Genomic DNA, 25,350 nt, shown 5'->3' on the forward strand with positions numbered 1-25,350 from the left:
AGCACACAAGATAATTAAATATGAGTTATTTCCATAAGCCATTTTTCTACCCAGAAGTAATACGACTTGATCCCTGAGGCTCCAGCTTTCGCTCCATGTGGGTGCCGCCCACTTCATGACGTCATCCTAGGGTCAGTCTCAGAAGTCTGTCAGAGTCTTGTCCACGAAATCCACGACATCCAAACGTTTTCAAAGATGGATGTGCATCTTATGCATATAAAATGAAAGCGTTTTGGCAGAAAAAATGGGTATGTTTTGTAGCCTGGGGGGGCGGTGCGGGCAGTGCAGACTCTTTATGGAAGGGGCTCTTCTCACTGGTCTACGTCAGCTCGAGAGAACCCGCTCGTTTTTGTGGGTTGGGAGGGGCTGGTGCTCAGAGCGCAGGATTTTAGAGGAACACTTAGAAATGCTGATCAAAACACCGCTTTGGGGTTTCTGTTCGTGAGGAATGAACATGTCAGTCAGAAAACTCATGCAGTAGAGAATGCTTTATTTTCCATATTTTCTTTTAGTTTGGCATGAGGCTCCATTCAGATACAATAAAACAAGATCTCCATAGAAAACTAGGGGTATAAAACTACCCCTAACGGAGCGACAAACGCAACGCTCGCAGAAATGGATGAATAGGGCGTAGGCGCAGGTGAGTTAATTGGGCTGAACTGCCCGCAGGGGGGTTATAAATGCACTGCTGAGCTGCCTGCCTGAAATTCTCCCAGGGTCATGCATTATAATACACTTAAAATTTAAAAAAAAGACTTAGCATAGCATAAGCCCTTCAAGATGTAATTTAGCCAATCACAAACAAGAAATTGTATACATAGTTATGAGAAAATGCTCAGGGCCACATATTTTTGAGTTTTTGGAAGGAGCCTGAGGGCCAGTAGAAATGTGGCCGAAGGGCCGGACTTTGAACATGCATGGTCCGTAACATCTGGGCCTGCCTAAGCTAATAGTTAATTAGGAGTTTTAGACTATTTTGGTTGTTTGTTTGGTAATTTGGCCATGACAGAATGTAGATTTTTCGCAGACTAATCGAAGTTCAGCTTTTTAGAACTTCATATTCAAGCGTTCTGTTTGATTAGACAGGATATTACTGCCTCCTTGGCCTCAAAAACCTATTCTGTGGTATAATATGATTGTTTCTGAACAAAACAAGTTCTGAATGGGATGTTGGAGCAAAACAGTGTAAAATGAACTGCCGAAGAGATGCCTTTAACGGGTGTCACAGCTAACGCCTGAATACTGTAAAGCCGTCATCAAAATAAATGCATAAATGGATTACAACAGGAGCCCTGGATGTTGTGTCAGCAAGACTGTCTGGTATTAGGTTTAGCTCCGCTATTTTCATCTCCTCTGCAGCGCTCACACACACAACCTGTCCAACAAAATAAAAAAAAGAAAAAAGTTTGTCCTCATTTCTCTTATTTTGATACCTTTATCTCCCCAACATCAGATGACTGCAAACCTCTGCACAGCAGTCTGGGTGTTAGCTATTGATCAGAGGTGTGCAAATAAATACGAATTGCTTAACTGTGTCAGTAAATAATTCAAAGCGTGTTTTCAGCACAGACAAGCTCCTGTGGAGAACTTTTTTTCCTCAGCAGGACTTTTTTTTTTTTTTGCCCCATTGTCCTCAATTTTTAACTTTAAACTTTTTTTTTGAATAGTTTCCTTTAAAAATGTCAAATTTTCAGACATTTTCTCGAAAACGTTGCCTAAATTTAGGATCCAATAGGTGATTGGATCCATTAGGATCACTGTATCATTTGTTGTCGGCTTGCTTGGATTCTGTATGAATTGTGTAAGTCTTCATAAAAACAACAAATAGGCCTCGTGTGCATGAGCTGGTGCATAGTAGGACTGTACCAACAAGCTCAGGGGGTCGCCCCTAATCTGACAGCACAGCAGGCAGGAGAGGCAGTCATCCCTGGGATGTGTGTTTCAATAATCTCTTCATAAAAACTCAATGGCAGTAGCAGCCAAAAATAAAATTATTTTCAATTGAAGTAACTCAGTCTCAGACCTGACTAATGGTTTATGCTGCGGTTTCACACGTTAAAAAACGGTTCTCTCCTTGTCCCCTTGCGAATTTGCCATTATTTATTGAAAGTAGCAGTAGAAAAGATAAATCTTTTTAGTTTAAAAGTTTTTTTTAGAACAACATATCGACTAAAGCCTTGAAAATGTTACTGAGTGACGCCTGAAGATGTAGACCTGCATCACCAGCTCCTCCAGTCAGGGTTCATCAGAGACGGGTTCTTTGGTCTGCACCAGTTTGTGTGCTCGGCTTATCTGCTTCATTCAAAAACTGTGAGGAGATTAAATCCTAGTCTGATTAAAAACAGAAAGAAAGCGAACTCAGGTGCACTTCAGACATGGAAATCCTAGAAAAACTGACAAATATCACAATGTGTACTGAATGAACGAGGACACGTATCAAATGATGTTAGGATTTACGCTAAATGAGTCATTTTCTGGTCAGACTATCTTTACAACAGGTTTGCTAATCACTGCCTCTTTCTGCAGGTTTGAAGTTTTAAAGTTAATTACAAAATGCAAAAGTCCGTCATAAAGCACTCAAAAATACATTTAATTTCCTCTAAATGCTTTAAAATTCTGAATAAAATAAAAAAATTGCAACAAAAAAAAAAAGCAAAACATCTACCAGTTGGATTTTATTAGCAATACAGGGGCATAAAAGCATCAACAAGTGCTACAATATTGTAGAAATACTGAAACTTAATGTAGATTTTGACTTTTTTTTTTTTTTACTACATGTAGAAACTTGTCAGGAGAAAAATTGATTCTCTATCAATGTTTAAATAAAAGTCAGATGTGAGGCCTGCTGTATGAGGACCTGATGTTCTGACAGCACTTTCAAACAGGTTCATGTTCTGCACTCCTCCTCATAGGCATAACTTCATTTTTCCAAGAGGTTCACACGTACATAGCTATAATTACAGGGAGTGGCGTGTAAGGCGGCGATGGTCGACTCTACTCCGTCTGGCTAAAGCAACTTGTGTTAGAGGAGGAGGGAAAACAATAACAAAAAAAATGATGGAAAGTGGTTAAAAATAAACAAAATTGAAGAAAAAAAAATTGAATGATTTGTGAAGAAATGAGATGTGGGTGAGTAAAAGAAAGCAGAGTTTATAAAGCCAGGTGATGCTGACCATTTAATAGCTCTCATACAAAAAAAGTTTACAAAACAGCAAAGACACACGTGTTCTCACAGCAGCTGATGCAGTGAATGATGGGGTGAGGGGGGTGGCGTGACGGACAACCTATCATAAGGTGCTTCAACAACAGTCTTCTTTCACTGTGTTCATCACTTGTAAAATACATGAGATGACAAAAAAAAAAAAGTGGTTTTAGTGTGAAAAACTTTGTTTTTCCAAATAACACTCACATGTGATTCTCTCACAGGGTTACAAGACACCACTGGTCAAAAGGAGAAAAACTCCATTAAAAAAAAAAAAAAAAAAACTGTTGTTTTTCTTGAAATTTCTATCGATTCCTGCAACATTCTTAAATTAATTCAACACCAAACAGCAGGACTTCCTCTTCATCCCACCTTGAGATGTGAACCTAAATGGGCGCTCGATTATAACAGGAATAATCTTTCATATGGAATTCAGGAACTGTAAAAATATATTAAAAAAAAAAAGCACAGTGGTTTTAAACCTCCTTAAAACCACGTCATAACACAGATGAACCCTCAGTTCATTATCTAATAAATATAATACCGATTTCGTCCCCTGAAGCCCCGCAGTCAGGAAGTAATCTGTCATCCTATGTGAACAAACGTAGTGTTCAGGTTTGTTAAAGTGCATCAACCTTAATAAAAGAAGGAACAACTGTCCTTGTTCTCTATGTAGCGATACCTGGACTCTGTTTCAAACAGGAAGTACATCAGTGAGAGCAGCGCTCTTCATTGGATACTTGTTTGAAATAATCCTCCCAATAGAGCAGCTTCTTCTAGATGCTTCAATGAAGAGATTCTGCTGTCTGTAAAACATATCTGTTGGATTTTTACAACTGAATTCAAAGTGAAATGAGCTTGTGAAAAATGATATGTTGAAAAAAAAATGATTGGAGGATGTTTCTTTGAGATCGTTGTGGTAGAAAAATTGAAAGCAGAAATACCTCAAAGAAACTATCTAACTGAAGTCTTCTGTGAACGATGGCTAGTTGGAGCTAAAGATTCTGTGTGGGAAGCCACAAGTATACGCAAACACAACATTGTGCTGTAGGTCTCTACGGACGCTGTGCTGACGGTGATGAGCGGGTCACAGAAAGGGGCGGGGCCACAGGGAGTCTGGAATCATCATTATAGCTGCTTTACGTAGTTTCCTGGAAAGGTACCAAACAACTTGCTCCTTCGGGAGGTCCCTTTAACAAACAATGCGACAGAAAAAGGAAAAAAAAGGTCAGAGGCAGGAGAGCTGCAGACTAAAACCAACAACCACATGGACAGGTTTTCAACTTTTTCAGGCTGAGCATTTAGAACAAGAATTCATAAATCAGATTTTTTTTTTCTGATCAGATACTAAAATGTGAAGGTTTTGTGAAAAAACAAATTTTTTTCCTATTAAAGAATTTATTTTTGAAGTCTTTGAACATACGTAAAAGCTGTGACATTTTTTATATTTTGTTTCTAACTTCATCAGTATGTAAAGTACATGAAAAGTACTATTTATAAAAAAGAACTTCGTTATGTATGTGACATAAAAGCAATCCAAATACAGTAGTACAAATGGATAAAAACATTCATAGTGTTTTGGTTCATAAGGTAAAGCATAGGTGGAGCAACACTGACATCTAGTGGTGACGGACATAAAAAGTCTGCACATAAAAAAAACCCTGAAAATAACTTGGTTACAGTTAGAGAGAATAGATTCAAAAATCAATGTGCAGTGTTTATACAAACATTACCAACCATAAATATTTTCATTTTACATTATTTTCATATATTTCATATATTCATGTACATTTTTGTATTTGTATACTTGCACATTTTGGAACACCCCTCACTTTTGCACATTGCTGTCACTTTTTCTCTGCTTTTTGGAACTGCTGTGACAATTGGATTTCCCCAATGTGGGATCAATAAAGAATATCTTATCTTATCTTATATCTGTTGTTGTTTTTCTAATAGATAACCATTAAAACATAACTTGTAGGAACAATTTGCTGGAGATGATGAAGATGAATTTTTCACTTTTCTTAAACTGCCTTTAAAATTGTCAAGGGGATTTTAAGCTGGGTTACTCTTTCTGGGAAGAGTGAAAGTTCCCTTGACCTTGTAGATGTTGTTTGGTGGTGACATACAAAGCGAACCCTGGTGCGGTTCAGTACAGTGTGAAAGCAATCAGGCAAAGACAGACTCACGACGGAAACAAAAAAATAATGAACTAAACCTAAAAATAATAAAACAACATAAGTGCTGTGCAAACAAACAAAGACAAATAAATAAATGCCTTATATTAGTCTGTTTCATATATTTAGTGTTGGATGTGAAAACAAGCAGTTGTGGTTTTTGCAGGATGTTTCCAGGTAGTCAGGTCTGTTTCTTTTGTGTGAATGTGCACGTCAAAAAAATCAAATGTAAGTAAAAATTGTTTACTATAACTGTCATTGTTACCCTAACCCAGGGGTCGGGAACCTATGGCTCGCGAGCCATATCTGGTTCTTTTAATGGTCACATCTGGCTCGCAGACAAATCTTTAATTATAAAAATCTTTTTTCATCAGACCAGTCCTTCTCGACCGCGATGCAGTGCCTGGGGGGCGCGCAGTAGTAGCGGTGCTTGGAGAAAAGCAATCTGCACCACTATTTCCTGAATCTCTGTTCCATCCGTCGATGTTACTCTTGACGCAGGCGGTCGCGTGATAGGATACCGCTAAATTAAAACCCAGGAACTAGCAAAATGAATAAAAAACAAACATCTTTGGAAAGTTTCTTTGCCAAGGGGAGATCGTCCAGCCAGGAGACAGAAGAGGAGCCTTCGACTCCCAAAAAAGGAAATCACATTTAATAGACAGTATCAGCAGTCCTACTTAAAATATGGATTTATCCCAACGGGAGATTCGGACTATTCAGCATCGTAGTGAGTCAGACTTTTCATGCACTTATTTTGAAGGAATGTTTAAACGTTAACATAAAGACCAGAGAGTGTCACGGGCAGAGAGGACGTTGCTCATGACATAATTCGTGTTTATTGTTATGTTTAGAAAATACCACAGTTTTCATGCAGGTCGTGTTATTTTGTTGTACTGTAGTGTTGGTCATGTGCACGTTTGGTCTGATGTCGGAGTTCCTCAGGCTGCAGTCAGGGGTTCCTGTCGGAGCTGGCAGCACAGGGACTTATGGGAATCAATCCCCTTTGCCTGCTTTGGTCAAAATAGGGTTAAGCACGGGTTTTGCCTGTCAAAATAAAAGCGCAGAGTATGTCTTATCACGTGTCTCTGCCTTTATAGTAAAATTGCTACAGTGTTTGTCCGCCACATATAATATGCCAGGCTGTGAGAACTTTGCCGCATATGAAAGTGGTCTGTGGTGCGACAAAGGTTGGGGATCGCTGTTGTAGCGGACTGAGTTGGACTGGGTATCTGTTTGGTTCCGTTCTAAGTTCCAGAGTTCAACGAATGCATCAAGCAGAGATGCTGATTGGCTCTCAGTTCTGTCGCTCAGCCTGTCGTTGGGGAGTTTGGACCAATGGGGTTTAGCTATGGGCCACATAGCTGGTGCGGGTTAGGGAATAAAAAGTTGGGAGAAGCGCTCTCGGTGGGAGAGATTGAGGAGTTACTGAACAAGTTGTACAGCATTGGTTACGGCCTGCAGTAACCAGAATAAAGAACCTTAAAAGAGGTTACCGTAAATTCCGGACTACAAAGCGCACCCGATTACTAGCCGCACCCACCTATTTTCCCGTGTTTAACTAATTTTATACATACACAATCCGCGTCGGAGTACAAGCCGCATGAATTAGGCAACAATGTCATCCTGACGGATCACGTCCTGACTCAAAGAGCAAGTGTGATTTATTAGCACACAGTGGGTGGAGTCAGTTTTGCCTCAGGCTCATGAATTTGAGCATGTCTACATCTGCCAAACAGTATGCACCTCTATTCTGTTCACAAGTTCCTCAGTTATGTTTTTTTTTTTTTTTTTAACTTATTGACAATCTAGGTATCATACATAAAATTACAAACAGTAACCATATAATCAACATTACATCCCTCAGTTATGATGAGGAAATTTACATCCGCGATCCCCCATTTCCCATGAGTCTTAGGGGCTAAAGGCGGGGCCGATGCCCGGCTCGCCATTTTGTTGTACGTGTTTAAGAATGAGCAAGTATCAGCAGTGGATGGAGGGGTGAACGGGTAAAGCTCTCCTTCCGCTTGTGTCGCGGCAGCGTTATGGGAGTAACAGGGCTGGTTAAAAAACACGCTAGTAAAATAAAGCAGCGACGACTGAAAAGCGCGCGCCTCAGCGCGATACGCGCGCCTCCTCGCGGCGCGTGGGTCAGAGGTTTCCTTCCCCAACAAACACTGTTGTTCCGCGGACGCCTCGAGTAAGCCCTGGCTGCAGCCTGCAGAATGGCTCGACACCTCTGCGCTCCGCGCTCCCGCGCGCTCCTTGTCTCCCCTTCCTATCTACTCCGACAGCTCTGGCCAAGGAGGAGCGCTTCGTCCCCATTGCGCCGGTGAACGGAGCAAATCGTGTCTGTGCAGAGCAATCGGACTTAATACTGTAAATTTTGTGTATGAGGGGCGGATGCGTTGTTACCTGTGGGAGCCATCAGACTGCCATCGGCCCCGCAGCTCACACGACACGCAGTCTCCAGCTCACACGGAGGCTGTGAGCGTTTCAATGCAAAACTCCGCTCAGTCCTTAATAACCGTTAAAACGATCACATCAATTTGTGTTTCCAGTCGTGTCCCGACAAAATAAAGGCTGATATTATTCCCACATATGTACGTGCAGCCAGCCGAGTCACTATGACTCAGAGGTAAATGCACTCCTGAGCATGCGCTGTTCTCTCCGTCACGCAGCTGACCGGCTTTTCCAAACCCGTTGGTGATGGTGGGTTTTTTCACGCTGCTTTTAACGATTGCTTTTAACTAGAAAGCTTCATCATATTGTAGCGGCGATCACGTGCACGTTGGGTCTAATGGCACCAAAGGATTCTGGGATGCGGCCGGGCATGCGTGTTTCATTTTGTTGAACCATGACTGAAGTGTCTAAGACCTGAAGTCAAGTCCATGCTATTTGACTGCTTAGAGGTGTGTTGGAAAATAAATGACTTGTGTTTGGTGATAGAGAATTCAAACCATTCACTGTGTCCGAAAATACTTACACGGCGGCCGCCAATAAAATCCATAAATTAGCCGCGTCACTGAATAAGCCGCACGGCTGTAAGCGCAGGAAAAAAGTAGCGGCTTATAGTCTGGAAATTACGGTAAATCTCTGTGCCTCAGTATGGGAAAGGGACGCTACAATATTGTATGGCTCTCACGGAATTACATCTAAAAATATCTGGTGTTTATGGCCAAAAAAGTTCCCGACCCCTGCCCTGAGCTATTAAAATATCCTTATTGTCTTTATCTTAGGGCTATGAGGATCCTTTATTGAATCAAATCTCTGCTTATAGATACAGTTTTGCTTTTCATCCTCAGAAGTATTCTCTCTGTAGAGATGTTTCCACAGTTTCTTGTCATTTGTTATTTGATCTTACCAACAAACCAGCCATCATCGCACTTCTCCATCACATCGACGACGTCCCCCTCCCTCAGCTCCAGCTCATCCTCGTTGTGAGGTATGTAATTGTACAGAGCCTGATACCTATGAGAACAGCGCTGATGTGACTCACACTGGACTGGTATAAATGTTTCACTTAGAGCTACTGCCTCAGAATATATAAAAACGTGTTTCATTGGACAAGATTTCAAAGACAAAAAGCATAAAGAAGACAATCGGAAAACAGAAAATCCTACTTACGGATCTCCTCCACCGTGCAGAGCATCCTGCACTAGCCGCTGTGAAAAAAGAATGGAGACAATAAGAATTAATTAAAAAAATGCTTTTTGTGTTTTTTCTAAGGTTTGATGAACTTGTCACTCATTTAAAGTTTTATAAATTTCCCATCTCAAATCACACTGAATGCATTCAAACACAAGACTAGATGTTTGAAATGATCCATCAATAAAAGTGTTTTCTAAAGTCTGGCACAGCGACACGAGAGCGACTGAAGCCGGATTGAGTGAAGACATGCCCCCCTACCCTGCGACCTCTAACTGGTGACAGATAGGACCTCCGGGACAAGATGGGGCTACGAGGAGGTTTACCGCCAACAACTGGATCCTGCTTAGCGGGCAGAAAGACCAAAGGGAACAGACCTATCATCTTCAGAAGTCAGCATCCTTGATTCTGAGCTGAGCATCTACTGACATGCCCTAAACATCAATGGACATGCTGATGCCTGTGCAACTCTTTGCTGGTCAGGACTACAAACACAAACAACTTTCACTTTCTGGCTCAGAAACTAAAATAAGGCTAATTTTCTGTTAGAGAAGCTCTTCGTTAGGTGATTTTTTTTTTTTAATCCTCAACTCCACAGACCTGCTTTACCTTCACCTTGGGGGACCTACGTCCTGGATGCTGGACAGTGTGGGCAGAAGGGCGGGGTGTGGACAGGGGGGGTGAGACAGTTTTACATGGAGATGAGGCGTGGGCGAGGAACTGCGAGTCTGAAACGGGGCAGGACGAGGCCGGACAAGGAACACAGGAGGAGCTCAAGGGGCGAGAGGGTGTGGGCTGGGAGAGAACATCAGAGGAATGTGAGATGAGAGGGGGAGGCGTAGAGACAGATGCACAACAGACTGGAGGCAGTGGGGAGGTTGTGAGTCGGGGAAGGGGCGGGAGATGAGGGGAGACGGAGGATGAAGGAAGGAGGACGCCGCTTTCATGCTGGGCTGCCTGGGGAAAAGATGATGGACACATAGGAGGAAGGGTGGAGGTCAAAGGCGATGGCGTGGAAGGTGGGGGGAGGCCAGTGAGAGATAACTGAGTCAGAGTGGAAGAAGAGACTTCAGCCTACAGGAGTAAACACAAACATAAACATACTGAAGCTGAATGACATCATCAGACAACATCACGCCGTTTGTGTTCAATAAACCTCAGAAAGGACGTGGAGGACGGCTTGAACAATCTTTCAAACCAACACTTGTGTAACATTTTATAAAACTATTTACTCGTGTAAATCTTCTTATTTTAATAACATTTTTGAGGCTTATATAGTGATAGCTATAGACCCACTCTGATCATAGTTAGGTCTACTGTAATTCTGATTAGGCAATTTTTAGGCCAAATCACTAAACTTGTGTTTGTTTCTAGGACAAAGGTTCTGCTGTTGCCGTTGGGAAACCCCGCCCCCCTTCCCTTCCTTGCTGCTGAGAGCTCAGAGCAAGGACTTTGTGCCCAGTGTGTTTTCTACGTCACTAATATTCTCTTTTTCCAAAATGGCATTTTTATCGTCAGCAGGTTTGAGCAGGTTTTATAATGTGACAAGGTTATGCCTATTCTACAAATATCCTCATCCTTTCATACGGTCCTTTTTTGAGTTTTGTTTTAATCACTTTAAATATCTTCTCCTCAATGTCCCTTCAGGTCTCTTTAAAGTTTTATAAGAGTTCAGCTGACACAGCTCACACCATGCTCTACCTGGAAACAGAGCCTCTCATTCAAAACCGGAGTGTCCTCCTCTTTGTCCATCTTAGCCTCCTCCTCTTCCTCAATAAACAACTCAGTGCAGTCCTCTGCTGCCCCCGGTGGTGGCCTCGGACATTCACCCGTGTCTTTGTTCTGAGTTTTCTGCTGCTCTCTGAGTAAATAAGGACTCGGCTTCACTGTCACAGGCGTGTAAACCGGTGCCTCTAACGGAGCATTTGGTGTTAGCTTGTCGGTTGCATTGACTGTTTGGGTCTTTAGAGCGGCCTGATGGGATGCTTCTTTTTGCTGGCCCTGTTTACTTGGAGATTCCCAGCTTAGCTTGGTCAGTGGGGAGTTCACGGACGTTCTGAAAGCCTCATCTGTAGGGTTTGAATCAGCCGGTATGATGGAAAGCAGCTCGTCATAAGGGTCTTTTACCCTCAGCTCAATGTCGGGGGTTTTGCTGCGCTCGCCTGCATGGGCGGGGGCTTTGTGCTCTGGAAGTTGTGTGGGAGGCGTCACAAACAAGGTAGCGACAGAAGAGGAAACCTGGGGCTTACTAATGGAAACTGTTTGGGCAGTGTCGCAGGTTTGAAACCCTCTCTCCCTGATAGATCGAAACGAAGAGTCTGGCAGAGGAGTGGTGAACGAGGAATGAGTGACAGGTGGAGCAGGAGAAGGAAGTGGTGGAGCAGGTGGGGGGGCGGGTTGGGTGAAAGGCAGCATAGTTGTGGCATGTCTGTTTGCGAAGGGCGACAGTGCTGAAGAGAAAGGGGCGGAGCCTCTTTGTGACAGAGCAGGCGAGCTTGCCTTTGGCTCGTGCGCTTTCATGGCGGGCATGAAATCAGCAGGGAGGGGGGGTGGAGTAGGGGGGGCAGGGGTGGGGGTCAGGGAGCACGTCGGAGGGAAAGCTGACCGATCCAAAGTGAGGGCCAGCCACTCGCTGGTGACAGCCTGCAGGTCATACCTTCTCAAAGGGGGTTGGGGGGAGAGCAGGGCATGAGTGGTGGAAGGTGGAGGTAAATGATAGAACGGCTCCAGAAAAGTAAAGTGGGAAAGAAGGAACAGATGGTAAATAAAGCATCTAGAACACAGAATTTTCCTGATTGTGTTTACAAAACAATGGTCAGAAATAACAGAGTGTGATGGCGATGGTGTTATATATCTGGTAGGGTTAAAAGTGAAAGACTCCCTCACAGCCTCACCTTGACAGGTGTTGAGCTGGGTGTCCTGCTGCCATGGTAACTGTGTGGATCCACATGGTGGGCGGAGCTCTTGGAGGGAGAGGGCTTGACTAGGTCAACGTAGGACATGGGAAAGATACCCTGTTTGGTTGTGTCTGGGATTTTCCCCTCGTACCAATTCTGGTCCACCTGCCTGATCACAATCACCCTCTCACCCTACACACACCACCAACACACACACACACACACACACACACACACACACCCACATCACATTAGATGCAGCACAGCACTTTTGTACAAGGAACTCTCACTCATGTTAAATAAAGCACTAAATACATTTATATGAATTTGAAGAACTGGATTATGGCAACAATATAAAAAGAAGTTAGGTAAAACAAAATGGGGAGGATTTTATTAGTTTGCTTCTTCCCACTCCCTGTCAAGCAATACATCAAACTTTTTGATGACTCAAACTCTATTTGACAATATTTATAGTTATTGAAATCAATATGACGTGTACTTTTTGTGACAGTACACACTGCAGATTGCAAATATATCTATTAGTGATTAGGAGCGATTATTACGCCAAGAGGACAGCATCCTTTTCTTTTCTTTTCTTTTCTCAATGTTCTAATTAATTTATGAATGATATCTTAAATAGATTTGATATTTCTGGCACTCACAACGCAAATAACATCCTCTAGGAAACGTCTTAACAGAACACTTGGACAAGCTTCTGAGAGTCTTTATTTTTGAAACATGTCGTTTTGCTAAAACCTCACGAATAGATAGGAATAGATGAGTCAGGAAACCATAAGAACTGACCTTTCTCAATGACAGCTCCACATTGGTGTCAGCATTGAAGTTGTAGCGGGCCACTGCCTCTCCGATCTCCCTCACGTGTGCAGGAGGCGGCGGACGGATTGGCTGCTGCTTCTCTGAGGACGCCACTTTCTGCAGGATCGGTGTGTAAATAATTGTCGTAAAGAAGATTTTGTGTGACAAAAGAGCAAATAGAATGAAGTCAACAACACAGAACCAATAATATAAACATAATGCAGATGCAGAGTTTTTCTAAAAGAAGCAAACCCACCTCTACGTATGAAATAGGCAGTATCCCCACTCGTCCTCGGTGCTCCCCTTCATACCAGTTGTTATCTATTTGCCTAATGATGTTCACTGCGTCCCCCTTTTTAAATGACAACTCCCTGTAACAGACATGTAAGGAACGCAGGGAGCTTTGTGTTCACTCTTAAAACGTAACACATGGCAGACACAGCAGGAAGAGCAAGAAATGGGGAAAAAGTCACAGGCACTTTTGGAGCACTTCCCGTGTACAGGAATGAAAACGCAAATAAGTAAAATCCAGCCATGCAAAAATCGACTTCATCCAAAATAAAAGAGAAAAGATTTTCAACCATTAAGGTGTGGCATTATCATGCAATTACTGGGTTAACCAAAGTAATGATGGAAACTGCAAAGAATGAGATAAAAAAAGACCCTGAAGCAGCATCTGATTTAGCAAAAAAGCAACAGTGCAATGGGGTTCGTTCGTCATTTTACTGTACTTACTTTGCAGTTTGTGCCTTAAAATCATAAATGGCTCTTGCAGGTTGTTTCTGATGGAGGAGAGAGAAGAGAATGAGTTGTGTCATCTGTTTATGGGAGACCTGGAGGAGCAGAACGAGAGAGAGCAAACAGGGATCACACTGTTTTCACCCATTCCCTCTTTCTAATAGAGAAACAGATGGTTGTAACTTACTATCTACATATATGTCATGGTGTGATAATAGTGCCGATAATAACAGAAACCCTCTACCTCTCTGTCTGGGGTCTGCCTTCGGCTCTGAGGAGTGTGGCGTCCATCCAGGGTGGAGTAACTTCTTGAGACATCCTGGTCTGTGATTAGAAGAAACAAAAGTTGACAGGTGTTACCACGGTAACTCCTATTGACAATAACACACAAATGGGATTTTGGGAAGCACGGAGTGATAATGTGATGCCACCCCAACTGGTAAATGAGGGAGTAAGAGCTTGGGTCGGAAGAAATGTTTTATTTCCATCACAGACTGGATACTTTTTTCCACAACGTGGCACAAAACAGGCACATGCACAGATTTATTGGAACAGTAAATGAAACAAGGGGAATACAGGCAAAAACAAAACAAAAACAAACACAAAGGTACAAGCAAATGGCTGAAAGAAAGAAGTGGATTTGGAAGAAAACACTAAATAATCTTTCAAAGTAACCAATAAAAAATCAATAAAAGCATCAAAATTGACTCCAACCAGCAAGTCTGTCTCTTAAACTTTACAAGTAGATTAAAAAGAGCTTTTGAAAGTTAATAGAGCAAAGAAAAAATGAACTTTGTAAAACCATTAAAAAAATTGAAACCTGATTGATCTGTAAAATGCAATATAGTTAGAGGTAGAACTTTTTGTCTATATATAATGATTTAACCAAAGGGACTGTTAAGCTGCAAATTTGAGAAAATAAGTCATGTACGCAAAGTAAAGATGTAAGAGACAGAACTGCAAGCAGACTAATATTTACAGTAAATTCTTAAATATTACTATTATTGCTGCCATTTCCTGTTTTACCTCTGTTGCATTGTAGCCACACTACTTTTTTTTTTAACCAAATTAATCTTTAAATATTCCACCATTTCTTTTTTTATACATTGTCTAAAGGTAAAACAATATGCTCATTGTACTCTGGTTTGGTTTTCCTCTTTATACTAGTTTTTGTTTGTTTGTTTTTCCTGGAGCCTTTCACAATGTCAGGACAGATAATGCTCCACTTTAAAACCCCCTCAGATGAAAATGATGTTTTTGGTGTCTCTAACATGTTCTTGTGGCATTTTGGTGATGATGGAGGACATATATAAAGGAAATTCAGCTTAAAATTGCATTTCTGAGTATTTTATTAATTTAAATGGTTGCTCTGCACCAACGATCCCTGCAAAAACGATTTCCTAGAAAACGACAAAAGATTTTTGAAGATGGCTAAAAATGGCATAATCATAGTTAAAAGCCACTGGGAAAGCTTTGAAAATGGATCAAAAGATGATTGGAGTGGGACTTTAAAGTGAAATATCTATAGATTGTTTTGGTTTTATTAACTAAATTCCATCTCAGGTTAAATTCTAAATCGGATATTTGAGAATTTACTGTAAATCAGTATTGATACATATGAACAGAATTAACATGGTAATGGATCTGTCTGTTAAAAAAACAGACAGAATTTTGAAAAAGTGGTGGCAATAGTATGATGTCTCCATAAATAAATGAGGATTCATTGCTGTGTTAGAGCCAAACTGATAGTACGGACAGAAAAAGATGAAGAAGTTTATCTGAAGACGGTGTTTTCTCATCTTCCAGCAGAAAGCACAACAGTAAACCTGTCTGCAAGAGAAAAGGCAGTGTGCATTAATGCCCGACTACTTTATGAATGAAAATGTCCCAGAATAAATACACATCCGTAACCAGTTGGGCTCTAACCTGTGCTCCTCTCTTATTGTATGCATGTACACATGTATACATGCATCCAAAGGTCTTTGATGAGACACAACTGATGACAATAAATAAGTACGTCTGCATGCTGTTTAATAGAAACGTGTATCATCTCCACCTGAACAGCAGAAACTATTTCCATTGCCCCGCTCCTCTGCGTATTCATTCACGTTTGAGGCTTCGGAATGCCGTCCATAACAGGCACTGATCGGTGACTGGACCCGAGGTGACTGTAGCCTCGGTGTGGAGGGCTCTGCTCTGCACGGAGCAAACCCTGTGGGGCTCCCATCTGGGAACAAGGACGCAGAGGAGTGCCCCCCGTGCCAACAGCCCCTCGTTCCCCGCAGGGAGGAGCTTCTCTCAGGCACGCTTGGCAGCAGTTCAGCGAGTATCCTTCTCAAGATGCTATCATCCGGCGGCCTGGTGCTCCTGTGGCCTCGTTCTGCTTGAATGTGCTCATAGATGTCTCTCAAGGCTGCATCTAGTGCTTCGTAAATGGCCTGTTTGGACTTGGGTCTGCTACCTCGACCTCCAGCACCATCGCTTCTTCTCGAGGTAGGTGGGGAGCCCTTTTTTCTGCGAAAAGGCACTGGGCTGACCAAAAAGGCCAGCTTTGACATCGCTTGCTGGGACTGTGAGTCCTGGACTCGGGAATGGCCGCTGCGGCTTTGCTGTGCGGGTCGGTGGTGCTCCAGTCGCGCTTGTTCCCGCTCGTGACGAAGCATGGTGGTGAAACGGGTGTATGAGGCCGGACAGCGACCTTTGCAGGTGCTGATGAGGTGGCGATGTTGGTAGCCCTGGGTTTGGCCTAGACTTTGGTGAACTGAATGGTGGTGATGGTGGTGGTGGTGGTGATGACGCAGGTGCTGACTGTGGTGGGCTGACTGGCCGTACTGGCTCTCAGAGGAGGTCAGCGAACAATGATCAAAGTCACTTTCACTGCAGAAAGAGGAACCCTCTACTTGAATGAAATCGCTGAGATCAGATGCAATGGCGTCTGGTTCGCTGTCAGAAAAGTCCTGGTTGGCTTGAGGGGTTTGGGGAACGGCGGGAGCAGGAAAAGACTGACCTCGGCCCGGCTCTGGCCCAACTCGAGGCTGGCCTTCAGGTGGGCTTCGAGGTCCATGTAGGTGATCTAAACTGTGTGGAGCAGTTCTGCTGAGGTCGTTGTTTTCTTCCTCTAGTAATGACTCTATGGAAAAGCGGCGTTTTGGTAAACTGGGAGTTCCACCACCAGCACTGCTAGCACGAGATGATGAGCCGCCTGGCGTAGTGGTTCCCGAGGGCACCTCTCCGTCACCCAAGTTGGGCAAGGATTTGGACTTCTGGATCAGACGTTCGTAATCAGAAATTCGATTTGGCACCGTGTCCCGTGGCACTTCCACACGCCAGGATGGTGCCCAAGGGGAAAGGCGATGCCGATGCAGATGAGGTTGGCGCTCTAGTTCTAGGATACGAGTGCGGACGGAACGGATGACATCGGAGGAGATGAGCTGAGCTCGGTCAATCTGATGCATCTTACGATACAGTTGGAGAAAGCCTGGTGAGTCATGTGCGCGTCGGCGGTGAAGTGGAGGAAGTGAATGACTGGAGGCTGATACAGATGGAGGGTTCCCATCGCACACCAGAGACCCGGCGCTTTCTGACCGGGCCGTGTTGTGCCCCCCAGAGGCAGAATGCCCATCAGTTAGTAAGTCATCACAGCTTCGTGACTTGAGCTTGCCAGAGGAGGGTGGGCCCTTCTCCGCATCGCTCCTCTTCTCAGCTTCCTGGGTTTGTGTCGGCCAGCTGTTCGCACAGCAGGCAGGCTGTTTTGAGGAGGAGCTGCCCTCCTGGCTGGCGTCCTCTTGGCAACAATCTGGGCCAGAAGGGATGGGGGGCAGGGAGGTGCTCTCATAAAGACCTGCAGGGGTCAGACTGTTGGAAAACATGTTGCATGCGTCCCCACCTTTTAGATGTCCAACAAGAGCAGCGTGATGAGAGAGAAGAAGGAGGAAAGCAAGTTAAGCAACAAAACAGAGCGACAGGGTGGACGAGCTGGAGAAGAGGGAAAATAAATGGTGAGGAAAAAAGGGTGGAAAAGAAGAAGAACTTACAATCACATCAGACATTATTTTTTCTTAGAACAAAGGAAAATCGTTTTAGATTTCTGATGGAAAAAGGACAATAAACACCCGAGTCTGGAGAGACAACCAGGGAAGAAGACACAAACACACAAAGAGATCCAATAAAAAGAACTCGATTCTTCAGACTACCTTTGGCTCTGGAGGGTGAGGATGGTGAAGAACGAATTACAGGCTTCTTTAGGCTGCTGCCAGCTTTGCATGCATCCTCTGGTTTAGGGGAAGTTACAGTTCTGCTCTGAGGCTGAGGATTCGCCTGCGAACTCGATGGCTCTGACTTCCTCCTCTTCCTGTAGTCGCTGGAAGCACTGCAAAACAAACATCAATGACAGCTGCAGTCGATCCACTGCTGAACGTCACAAGGTAATAGAAGGAATCGAAATATTTGTGGCTACATGCTTTAGAGACTTGGAGCACACAGCCTTCCCAGAAAAAAAGTAAACATTTACATCTGCACCCAATTCCTGCACAGACGAGGGGATCGGCTAACTTGTGCGGAGATCCCGCTATGCTAGGATGTCCCCTACAGTCTATGGCTGTGGTGGGAAGGAAGAGGATCCAACAGAAACTAGAATCCATCGTGAACAATCCTCATCAGACTCCACATGAGACCATGGATGCACTGAGAAACTTCTTTAGTCAGAGACCATAAGATCTCATGGTGAAGGAACACTTTCACACATCTTTTTCCCGTTAGCTATTAGTCTCTACAACGCCTCATAGACAATGGACACTAATTATTATCATTAATCATTTTTTAAAAGTGTATTTTTACATTTATTTATTATCTCTCCACTGTTTATAATAGAGTTATGGTCACAATGCAATTCCCCCTTTGTGGTGTCAAAAAAGTTCTATTTTGTTATATTGTATTTGACTTTTTTCTATCAAGTATTAAGTTAGTTGTTAATCTACTTGTTTAAATCCTATGCAAGTAGAAGTACATTTGATCACAGAAAGTTTTAGTAAAGGGTAAATACAACCTCACATTTTAATTAAATTCAATTTAAAAACAAATCAAAAAGGAAAATATAATGGAAAAAAAGCTTATTTATATCAGCTACAATGCAAAAAAGTTGATGTCTGGGACAATTTTGACCATTTTTTAAAAGCATTTCTTTAACTCTCTACATTGTTTTTCAGTATTCCCTTAACACCAGCCTCCGGCAGAGGGTGCTGGAGTGATGACCCTTCTAGCAGGAGCAGTATTACTGCGTGATTTCAGGAATCCCTGAAGTGTCGGCTGTCCCACTGTGGACAATGGCATGTTTCGTGTGCCTTTTTCCCCCCGTTACTATCTTGCAAGTGGATGCGCAAAAAAAAAAAAGAACCACAATCCAAACAGGCTGTGACAATGTGCCAAAAAATGTGTTTAATGTTGCTAATCTTTGTTCAACTTTGGGGAAATTAAGCTTAGACTCCCATTACGTTGAATTTTTGTCGACAGCCGCTGTAAATGCTTCACTTTAAGTCGATCAAAAGGGGAAAGGGGGGGGTAGGCTTTTGGATTTTCAGAGAAGTTGAAGTCACTGACATGAGTTATACGGCCTATTCATCCCATCTCTATTCGGTCCTTTTTGTTCACCATAGAGAAGGCAGCTGTAAGAGCAGGCCAGGGCTGAAAAGGAGAGCAAGCAGAGGAGAAAGAAGGGGGGTGGGAGGGCCGAGGACCGAGTGGTGGAGTCAATAGGCTTGTGGGGGTTAATTTATTCTGGCTCAGTTAGTTAGTGAGAAAGCAGGCAGGAATCGGGGGAAAATAAAGGGTAATGCTAGTCCTTGCAAATAATCATTAAGAGCCACCGGATATTTGCACCACACACAAGGTAAACTGGAGCAACCTAATGACACAGTGCTGAAACAAAACAAGGGGGGGGGGGGGGGGGGCTGCTACTGGGAGCCTGGGGGGAGGGGAGCATGCAGAGGGAAAGAAAGGAAACAGCAGTTACCTTGCAGGTCTCTCTGAAGCCTTGTCAATGGGAGAGATGTTGAGGGATGTCTGGAACGGGGCAGACAAAAGGAGAGAGATATCAGCTCCAGATGAACAAAGGCTTGAAGGCAGAGCGGCTCACAATGCACAGCCTGCATGCGGTTGTTGCTGTGCCACACTCTAAATGCTCCCTCAGCGAAAGGTGCAGTGGACGCTGGTTCCACATAGCACACCTGCCAAGACAAAGTCCACTGGGGCGCACCAGCGATATTGCCGGCTTTTCTTTTGGGGTCGTTCTGAGGGATGATGGGCAAAGGTGATGCTGCAAAAGACGTTATGAGCTCAGCTTGAGCGGGTAAATGTCTGCAAAACCTGGCGTGGACCTACTGGAATGGAGGTGAATGGTCAAAAAAAAAAAGATTTCTAAACCTGCAGAATCCCAACAATGGCCTGCAATCTTACAATTACACACTGCAGAAGATGAGATTTCTACGACGGAATTTTAGGGCCAACAAAAAAAAAAAAAAGTAAAATTACAACATTTTTTTCTCGTAAATTTACGAGAAATGAGAACGTTGAAAGTGCCAAAAAAGTGATCTTCCTCCTCAGACGGAAGCGTCACACAAACGTAGAGATCTTGTTTTTGATGGAGGAAGAAAGGATTGAAGTGGAAAGCTGCAGGGACACCGATGGCTTCATCGGGCTGCAGGGATCCTGCAAACCAACCATCAATAAATAAAACTTTAATAAAGTGTAAATCAAACAAATGAGCTTCCAGATATTTGGAACGTTCAAGCTCATTCAGATCACCTGTTCAACTGAGTTTAGTCGTTCTGCTCTGTTGCTGCGTGGCGTTCACCTGCTGCTCTGCATGCTCACTTCCACTTAATATCCTAAATTTACGAGTTTATTTCTCATAAATTTACGACTTCAAATCTTGTAAATTTACGAGTTTTTTCTCCTAAATTTACGAGTTTTATCTCCTAAATTAACGAGATAAAAACCCATAATTTGACTTTTTTTTTTTTTTTTTGGTGGCCCTAATACTCCGTCGTAGATTTCAGATGAAATTTAGGAGCAAAAAAAACCCCAAACTTCTCCACACATTAAAGTTTATAGTTCAGAAATAGCACCCACTTTACATATAATTGTAAAGTTATTTGTCCAACAGCAGTATATTAAGTAAAATAAATAAATAAATAAATAAAGACTGAAATGGTACTTCTTAAAATGAAAAATATGAAAGGTTCTAACACATCAGGAGTTACTCCATGTTAGAAACTCAGAACACTTTGTGACTGATCATGAATGTGACATTACCTCAATGCGTTGGCGAGTGGAGATGTCTGGATTATAATCCAGCCGTTTTTTAGGAGGCTTCAGCCCCAATCAGCAGCAGTGAGCAGGGAAGGGGGAGAGAGGAGGAGGAGGAGGAGGAATATAGTAGGGTGAAGATGAAGTGAAGGACGAGAAGCAGTGGTGACATCATGGGGAGAAACCAAAGCATAAGAAACATTTGGAAAAAGCGAAACCAGTTAGAATCTAGAAAACCCTTTTATCTCACAACAGTCAAAGCAAATGGAAACTGAGAAATATTCCTTCAGATTGATATTTTAACATTTGAGGTGCAGTATTTCTGCCATCTTTAAAGAATGTATTAAGCAATGAAAAAAAAAACAAAAAAAAAAAAACAACAACACAGAAACACAAAAATGCAGTTATGGACCACACTCGTGCAAAATGTGAGAAGAAGCAAAGTGAATTGAAATGAATTCCTCCTGTATTAAACTTACACACACCTATCATGGTGGCTCATCACCTCAATAAACACTTGCATGCAGGAAAATCCTCTGCACTGAAGCGTTTATCTGTGATTGGACACATTCTAAGTGTGCAGGTAGAAGCTACAATCCAGCTGAACATGGCTTTGACTTCACAACGTGTCATGTCAGCGGGAATTTTCACCCACAAGAACCCGGAACAGCAGGTCAAACCTGATGTCATGTGCTAGAAACCTGTCAGACACTGAGGCAGGTCCTCGTGACGCTTTACCACACCACGGGTCAGCCAGTTTGGGCCAACTTGACCCCACATGGGAGGCTGCACAGAAGCCCCGACTTTGGCCAATAGCACATTGTCAACATCAGCATCCAGTAGGGGGTGCTGTAGTGTTTAGCTTTGGAGCAGGCAGAGCATTCCTCCACACAAAAAATAAGAAAGAAAAAAAAAAAACAACCCTAAATACTAGCAGGCTTGAATATTATAAAATGCTGAGAAAATGATATATAGTGTTTTTTACATGAAAAAAGTTATTTTATAAATGATATGCGCTTTTTATGGCAAATTTAGTATCTAGACTGTACAGATTTCATAAACATGTGGCATTTAAATAAAATTGCCCTTAAACAACATGTAAACATTTCTCATAAACCCTTAAAATAATTTTCATAAATATTTTTGAGCCTGCTAGTAGCTAGATAAAAAAACAAAATCAACAACAACAAACCAAGCCAAAACCAACACAGACACATATGACAACCTGTTGCAAGTGTGTCTGTGTGTGTAGGGGGTGGATGGGGGGGGGGGCATCACTGCACCAAGTCCCACATGCCAAAATACAAGGACAAAACTAGCCCCCACCCCTTCTAAGAGTCTATGTCTACAGCAGAGCCGTAGTCCAGGAAGCAGCTAAGCCCTGACTTACCGGCCGCCCAAACTCCAACTCAGAAAAGAACTTATACCAAGGCTCGTTCTCTAAATCTATGTCATCATAGGTCTGGGAAAGCATGACAGATAAGAAGAAGAAGAAAAAAGGAGGTGTGGAGGGGAGTCACAAACAAAGAGAGACATGGATCTCATGGTTAAGGATGGGCAAAGTGAGATGTGCATGAGATGAACCAGGATTATGGATATTTAGGCTGGTTCAAACAGAAATGGGGCTGAAAAGCTATTTGGCTTCATGTGGAGACAACGGAGCACTGCTGTTCGCTGGTTTCCATTTGATTAACAGGATAAAGCAGTGTCAGCAATACCTTACCTTTAGAGTATTTTTATATTTGATATCCTTTCAAAAGTAGTTGACTAACTCTTAAAGACCTACAATCCAAATAAAAAGAAAAAACTGACAACTGTAAAAAAAAAATACGTATGACAGTGGATGATGTTCTCTAGAAACTGCAACAAAGACATTTATGTTTGTTTGTTTTTTAGGCATGACTTTAATTGTATTACTCTATACTACTGTTCTTAAATGGGATTTTTCCTTGTTTCTCTTTCCAACTCTTGCATGAAAATATATATCTTGATACCAAGTCAAAGGCTTCTGGGAGACATGTTCCAGATTTATCCTGCTAAATAGAGTCTTATGCTTCCATACACATCAGTCACCTCATTATTAAAATAGAGGCTTGGATAAGAAGCAACAAAACAAGCTACAAATCAAACTATATTTAACTGAAAAACAGAAGTGCCGAATAAAAAAAGAATCCTCTAAAAACCTGTGCAAAAAAAGTCTCACCTACTAAGGTGTATTAGAGAGACACCTTTTATCTTTGACTGAACGAGGGGAAGAAGGGACTGGACAGACACCGGCTGGCTGCGGCTTTCTCTTTTTACCTGCCTCTGTCAGGAACTGACTCATGGGTTATTGCCCTGAGAGTGCTCTTTGCAGACATCACACTAAATGTTGAACCTTTAACCAAAAGAAGAAACCTTTTAAACCCATTCTCCATCCCACATTCCTCTTCATCATGTTGTTTTTATGGCTGTTTCACTGTTTATTTATTTTTTGCTGCAGCACTCTGCATTGCCGATCACCCACCGTAAGAGTTCACAGTCATACACTTAGGAAACATTTACTTTAGTTCTTCCCGATGCTTCAGACAGATGGGGAGCCATCAGAAAAACTATTATCCGTAACCATGAAAAACTGCTGATTTTTGACAGATCTCTATCTGCCTTGGATTATTTTAACGTACTTCTTATTCTAGTTTGATTTATGCAGTTTTTTGTATGTGAAACAGCAGTTTGTTAAGACACAAAATGAACACCAGCTGGAACTAATCTGACACAAAAATAAATTAATCACCCAATCCCTTTAAGAAAACATTTTTCCAAACGTGAAGCCAGCAATAGGTTTTTTAACCCATTCACAGAGCGGATCCAAACCATACTCACTGGTCTTTCATGCTCCAAAATGGAGGATTTCCCCGGCTCATATTCAAAAATGCTCTTGGGCTCTGCTCTGTACTTCCGTGTGTCCACTTTTCTGTCAGGAGGACCCCATTCATTCCTGAAGCAGGGGAAATGATAAAAACAGGAAATGACATAGGCTTTATAATAGGTACATTAGACATAACACACACATAGAAGACACCTTTGCAGGAATTTTTTCAGTCATTTCTACCAATTGAAAGCCACACTGTGGTTTATTATTGCTTACAAATAGCATGCTGGCAGTTTGACAACAGTATTACAGTTTTTTTCTCAATTCAACACCGTGAAATAGTTCCAAAACCTTGGCGTCTTTCCAACAATAGTTATTAAGGATGTAATGACTAATTGATGAATCAATATATTTAACCAGATCAATCTCTCTGAGGCAAGTCATTAAATGAATTAACCTATACCAATAATAAAATCGGTTCATAATGAAAGAAATCGATTATAATCGCTATTGGAAAATACTAATTGAGGCACAAGTATATCTATTTTATTATAATGTAAAAACAATCAAGTGCATCAGAGGAGATAACAAACACGTGATGGCAGCAAAAAATGATCAAGTCATCAATTCCGGTCCGTGTAGAAACAGTTTAGCAAAGACATGTGACCGACCATATAGTTTGCTAGAATGTTCTACTAATGTTCTGTTTGTATTATTTTAATGTGGAAAAAAAACAGTGGGCTGAACTAAAATGAAATTAAAATGTAAATGAATTTATCATTAATTCTTCTTTACTTGTTTGTTTGTACACATATGTCCTTAACACCTGATTATTTGGCAAGAAATACCAGGCATTTGGAAATATATTATGTTAATATTAATGACTCTACAATAATCTGTGATTATATTAGTTAGCTGCCACCAACGCATTTTCATTTCTGACTGATTTATACACCAAAGTGTTCTTTGTGAGTAATTTCAACTTACATGTCTGGTACATTCTTCTCACGGTCGCTGTCTCTGGCCCGCAGTTGGAGGAGGGACGGCATAGGTGGAGGCGGTGGAGGCACAGGGGATGGTGATGGCTCCCGAGCCCCAAGCTGTCCTCTGTTGTCTGAGGGGCTCTTGGACAGCGGTCTGTAGGTGTGAGTCCGTGCTGGTGGATGGGCCATGGTGGTGTTGGACGACAGGCGCATATCGTCTGGTGATGGCAGCAAAAAGGAGGCCAGAAGTGAGTTGAGAAGAAATGAATGCCTGACGCACAAACTCTGTTAAAGGAAGAGAAGGCCTCACCGCTGTTGATCAGAGCGAACGTTGCATTGTATGTGTCAGAGTAGTCGTCATCTGTAGGAGAGCACAGACACGGATAGTGTGGAAGCAGTTTGGTTGAGCGATGCAATCCCCCTCCCATGCACAAGTGTTCATAGTCAGCCCATAAAATGAAGAAATTGTCACCAACACATAATTAATGATATTATGTTGGAGTTCCTTTGTGTTTTTTCTAAAATGCCTGAACAGTTTAGAACAATCAGCCCTTCTGCTGTCTGAGCTATTCAAGCCCCCCCCCCAAAAAAAAACAACAAAAAATGAGAGCAGCTTAGCCCCACAGCTCCTGGTTTGTTAGAGGTTTCCCTCTCGTACTTTACTGCTCCAGACTTTTACTTCTAATGAGTTCTGGCTCAACGTTGTTTGGGTTTACAAGAGCCGACACGCACAGAC

General features: G+C 42.4%; 1 protein-coding gene across 35 annotated transcripts in view; it reads right to left on the reverse strand.

Moving 5' to 3' along the window:
• Window positions 1-2,660: 2,660 nt before the first annotated feature.
• Window positions 2,661-25,350, reverse strand: part of LOC144981248 (sorbin and SH3 domain-containing protein 2-like) — a 55,097-nt gene continuing 32,407 nt past the window's right edge. For 8 of the 35 annotated variants that reach the window (XM_078943726.1, XM_078943722.1, XM_078943734.1 and 5 more), the window contains 19 exons: window positions 24,925-24,975; window positions 24,619-24,832; window positions 23,643-23,757; window positions 22,171-22,242; window positions 20,787-20,843; window positions 19,486-19,535; window positions 17,672-17,847; window positions 15,535-17,364; window positions 13,723-13,802; window positions 13,476-13,573; window positions 12,997-13,111; window positions 12,729-12,857; window positions 11,922-12,116; window positions 10,729-11,751; window positions 9,628-10,101; window positions 9,289-9,369; window positions 9,007-9,044; window positions 8,744-8,850; window positions 2,661-4,392 (listed from right to left, as the gene is read on the reverse strand). In XM_078943726.1, the coding sequence (XP_078799852.1) occupies window positions 4,331-4,392; window positions 8,744-8,850; window positions 9,007-9,044; window positions 9,289-9,369; window positions 9,628-10,101; window positions 10,729-11,751; window positions 11,922-12,116; window positions 12,729-12,857; window positions 12,997-13,111; window positions 13,476-13,573; window positions 13,723-13,802; window positions 15,535-17,364; window positions 17,672-17,847; window positions 19,486-19,535; window positions 20,787-20,843; window positions 22,171-22,242; window positions 23,643-23,757; window positions 24,619-24,832; window positions 24,925-24,975 (4,967 nt within the window). In that variant the 3' untranslated portion in view covers window positions 2,661-4,330. The remainder of the gene's footprint in view (window positions 4,393-8,743; window positions 8,851-9,006; window positions 9,045-9,288; window positions 9,370-9,627; window positions 10,102-10,728; window positions 11,752-11,921; window positions 12,117-12,728; window positions 12,858-12,996; window positions 13,112-13,475; window positions 13,574-13,722; window positions 13,803-15,534; window positions 17,365-17,671; window positions 17,848-19,485; window positions 19,536-20,786; window positions 20,844-22,170; window positions 22,243-23,642; window positions 23,758-24,618; window positions 24,833-24,924; window positions 24,976-25,350) is intronic. The other 27 variants (XM_078943736.1, XM_078943733.1, XM_078943728.1 and 24 more) reach the window with 14 other exon arrangements.

This window comes from Oryzias latipes, assembly GCF_053564925.1.
Source record: "Oryzias latipes strain Hd-rR chromosome 1 unlocalized genomic scaffold, Olatipes_Hd-rR_3.1 chr1_Y".
Lineage (NCBI taxonomy): Eukaryota > Metazoa > Chordata > Actinopteri > Beloniformes > Adrianichthyidae > Oryzias > Oryzias latipes.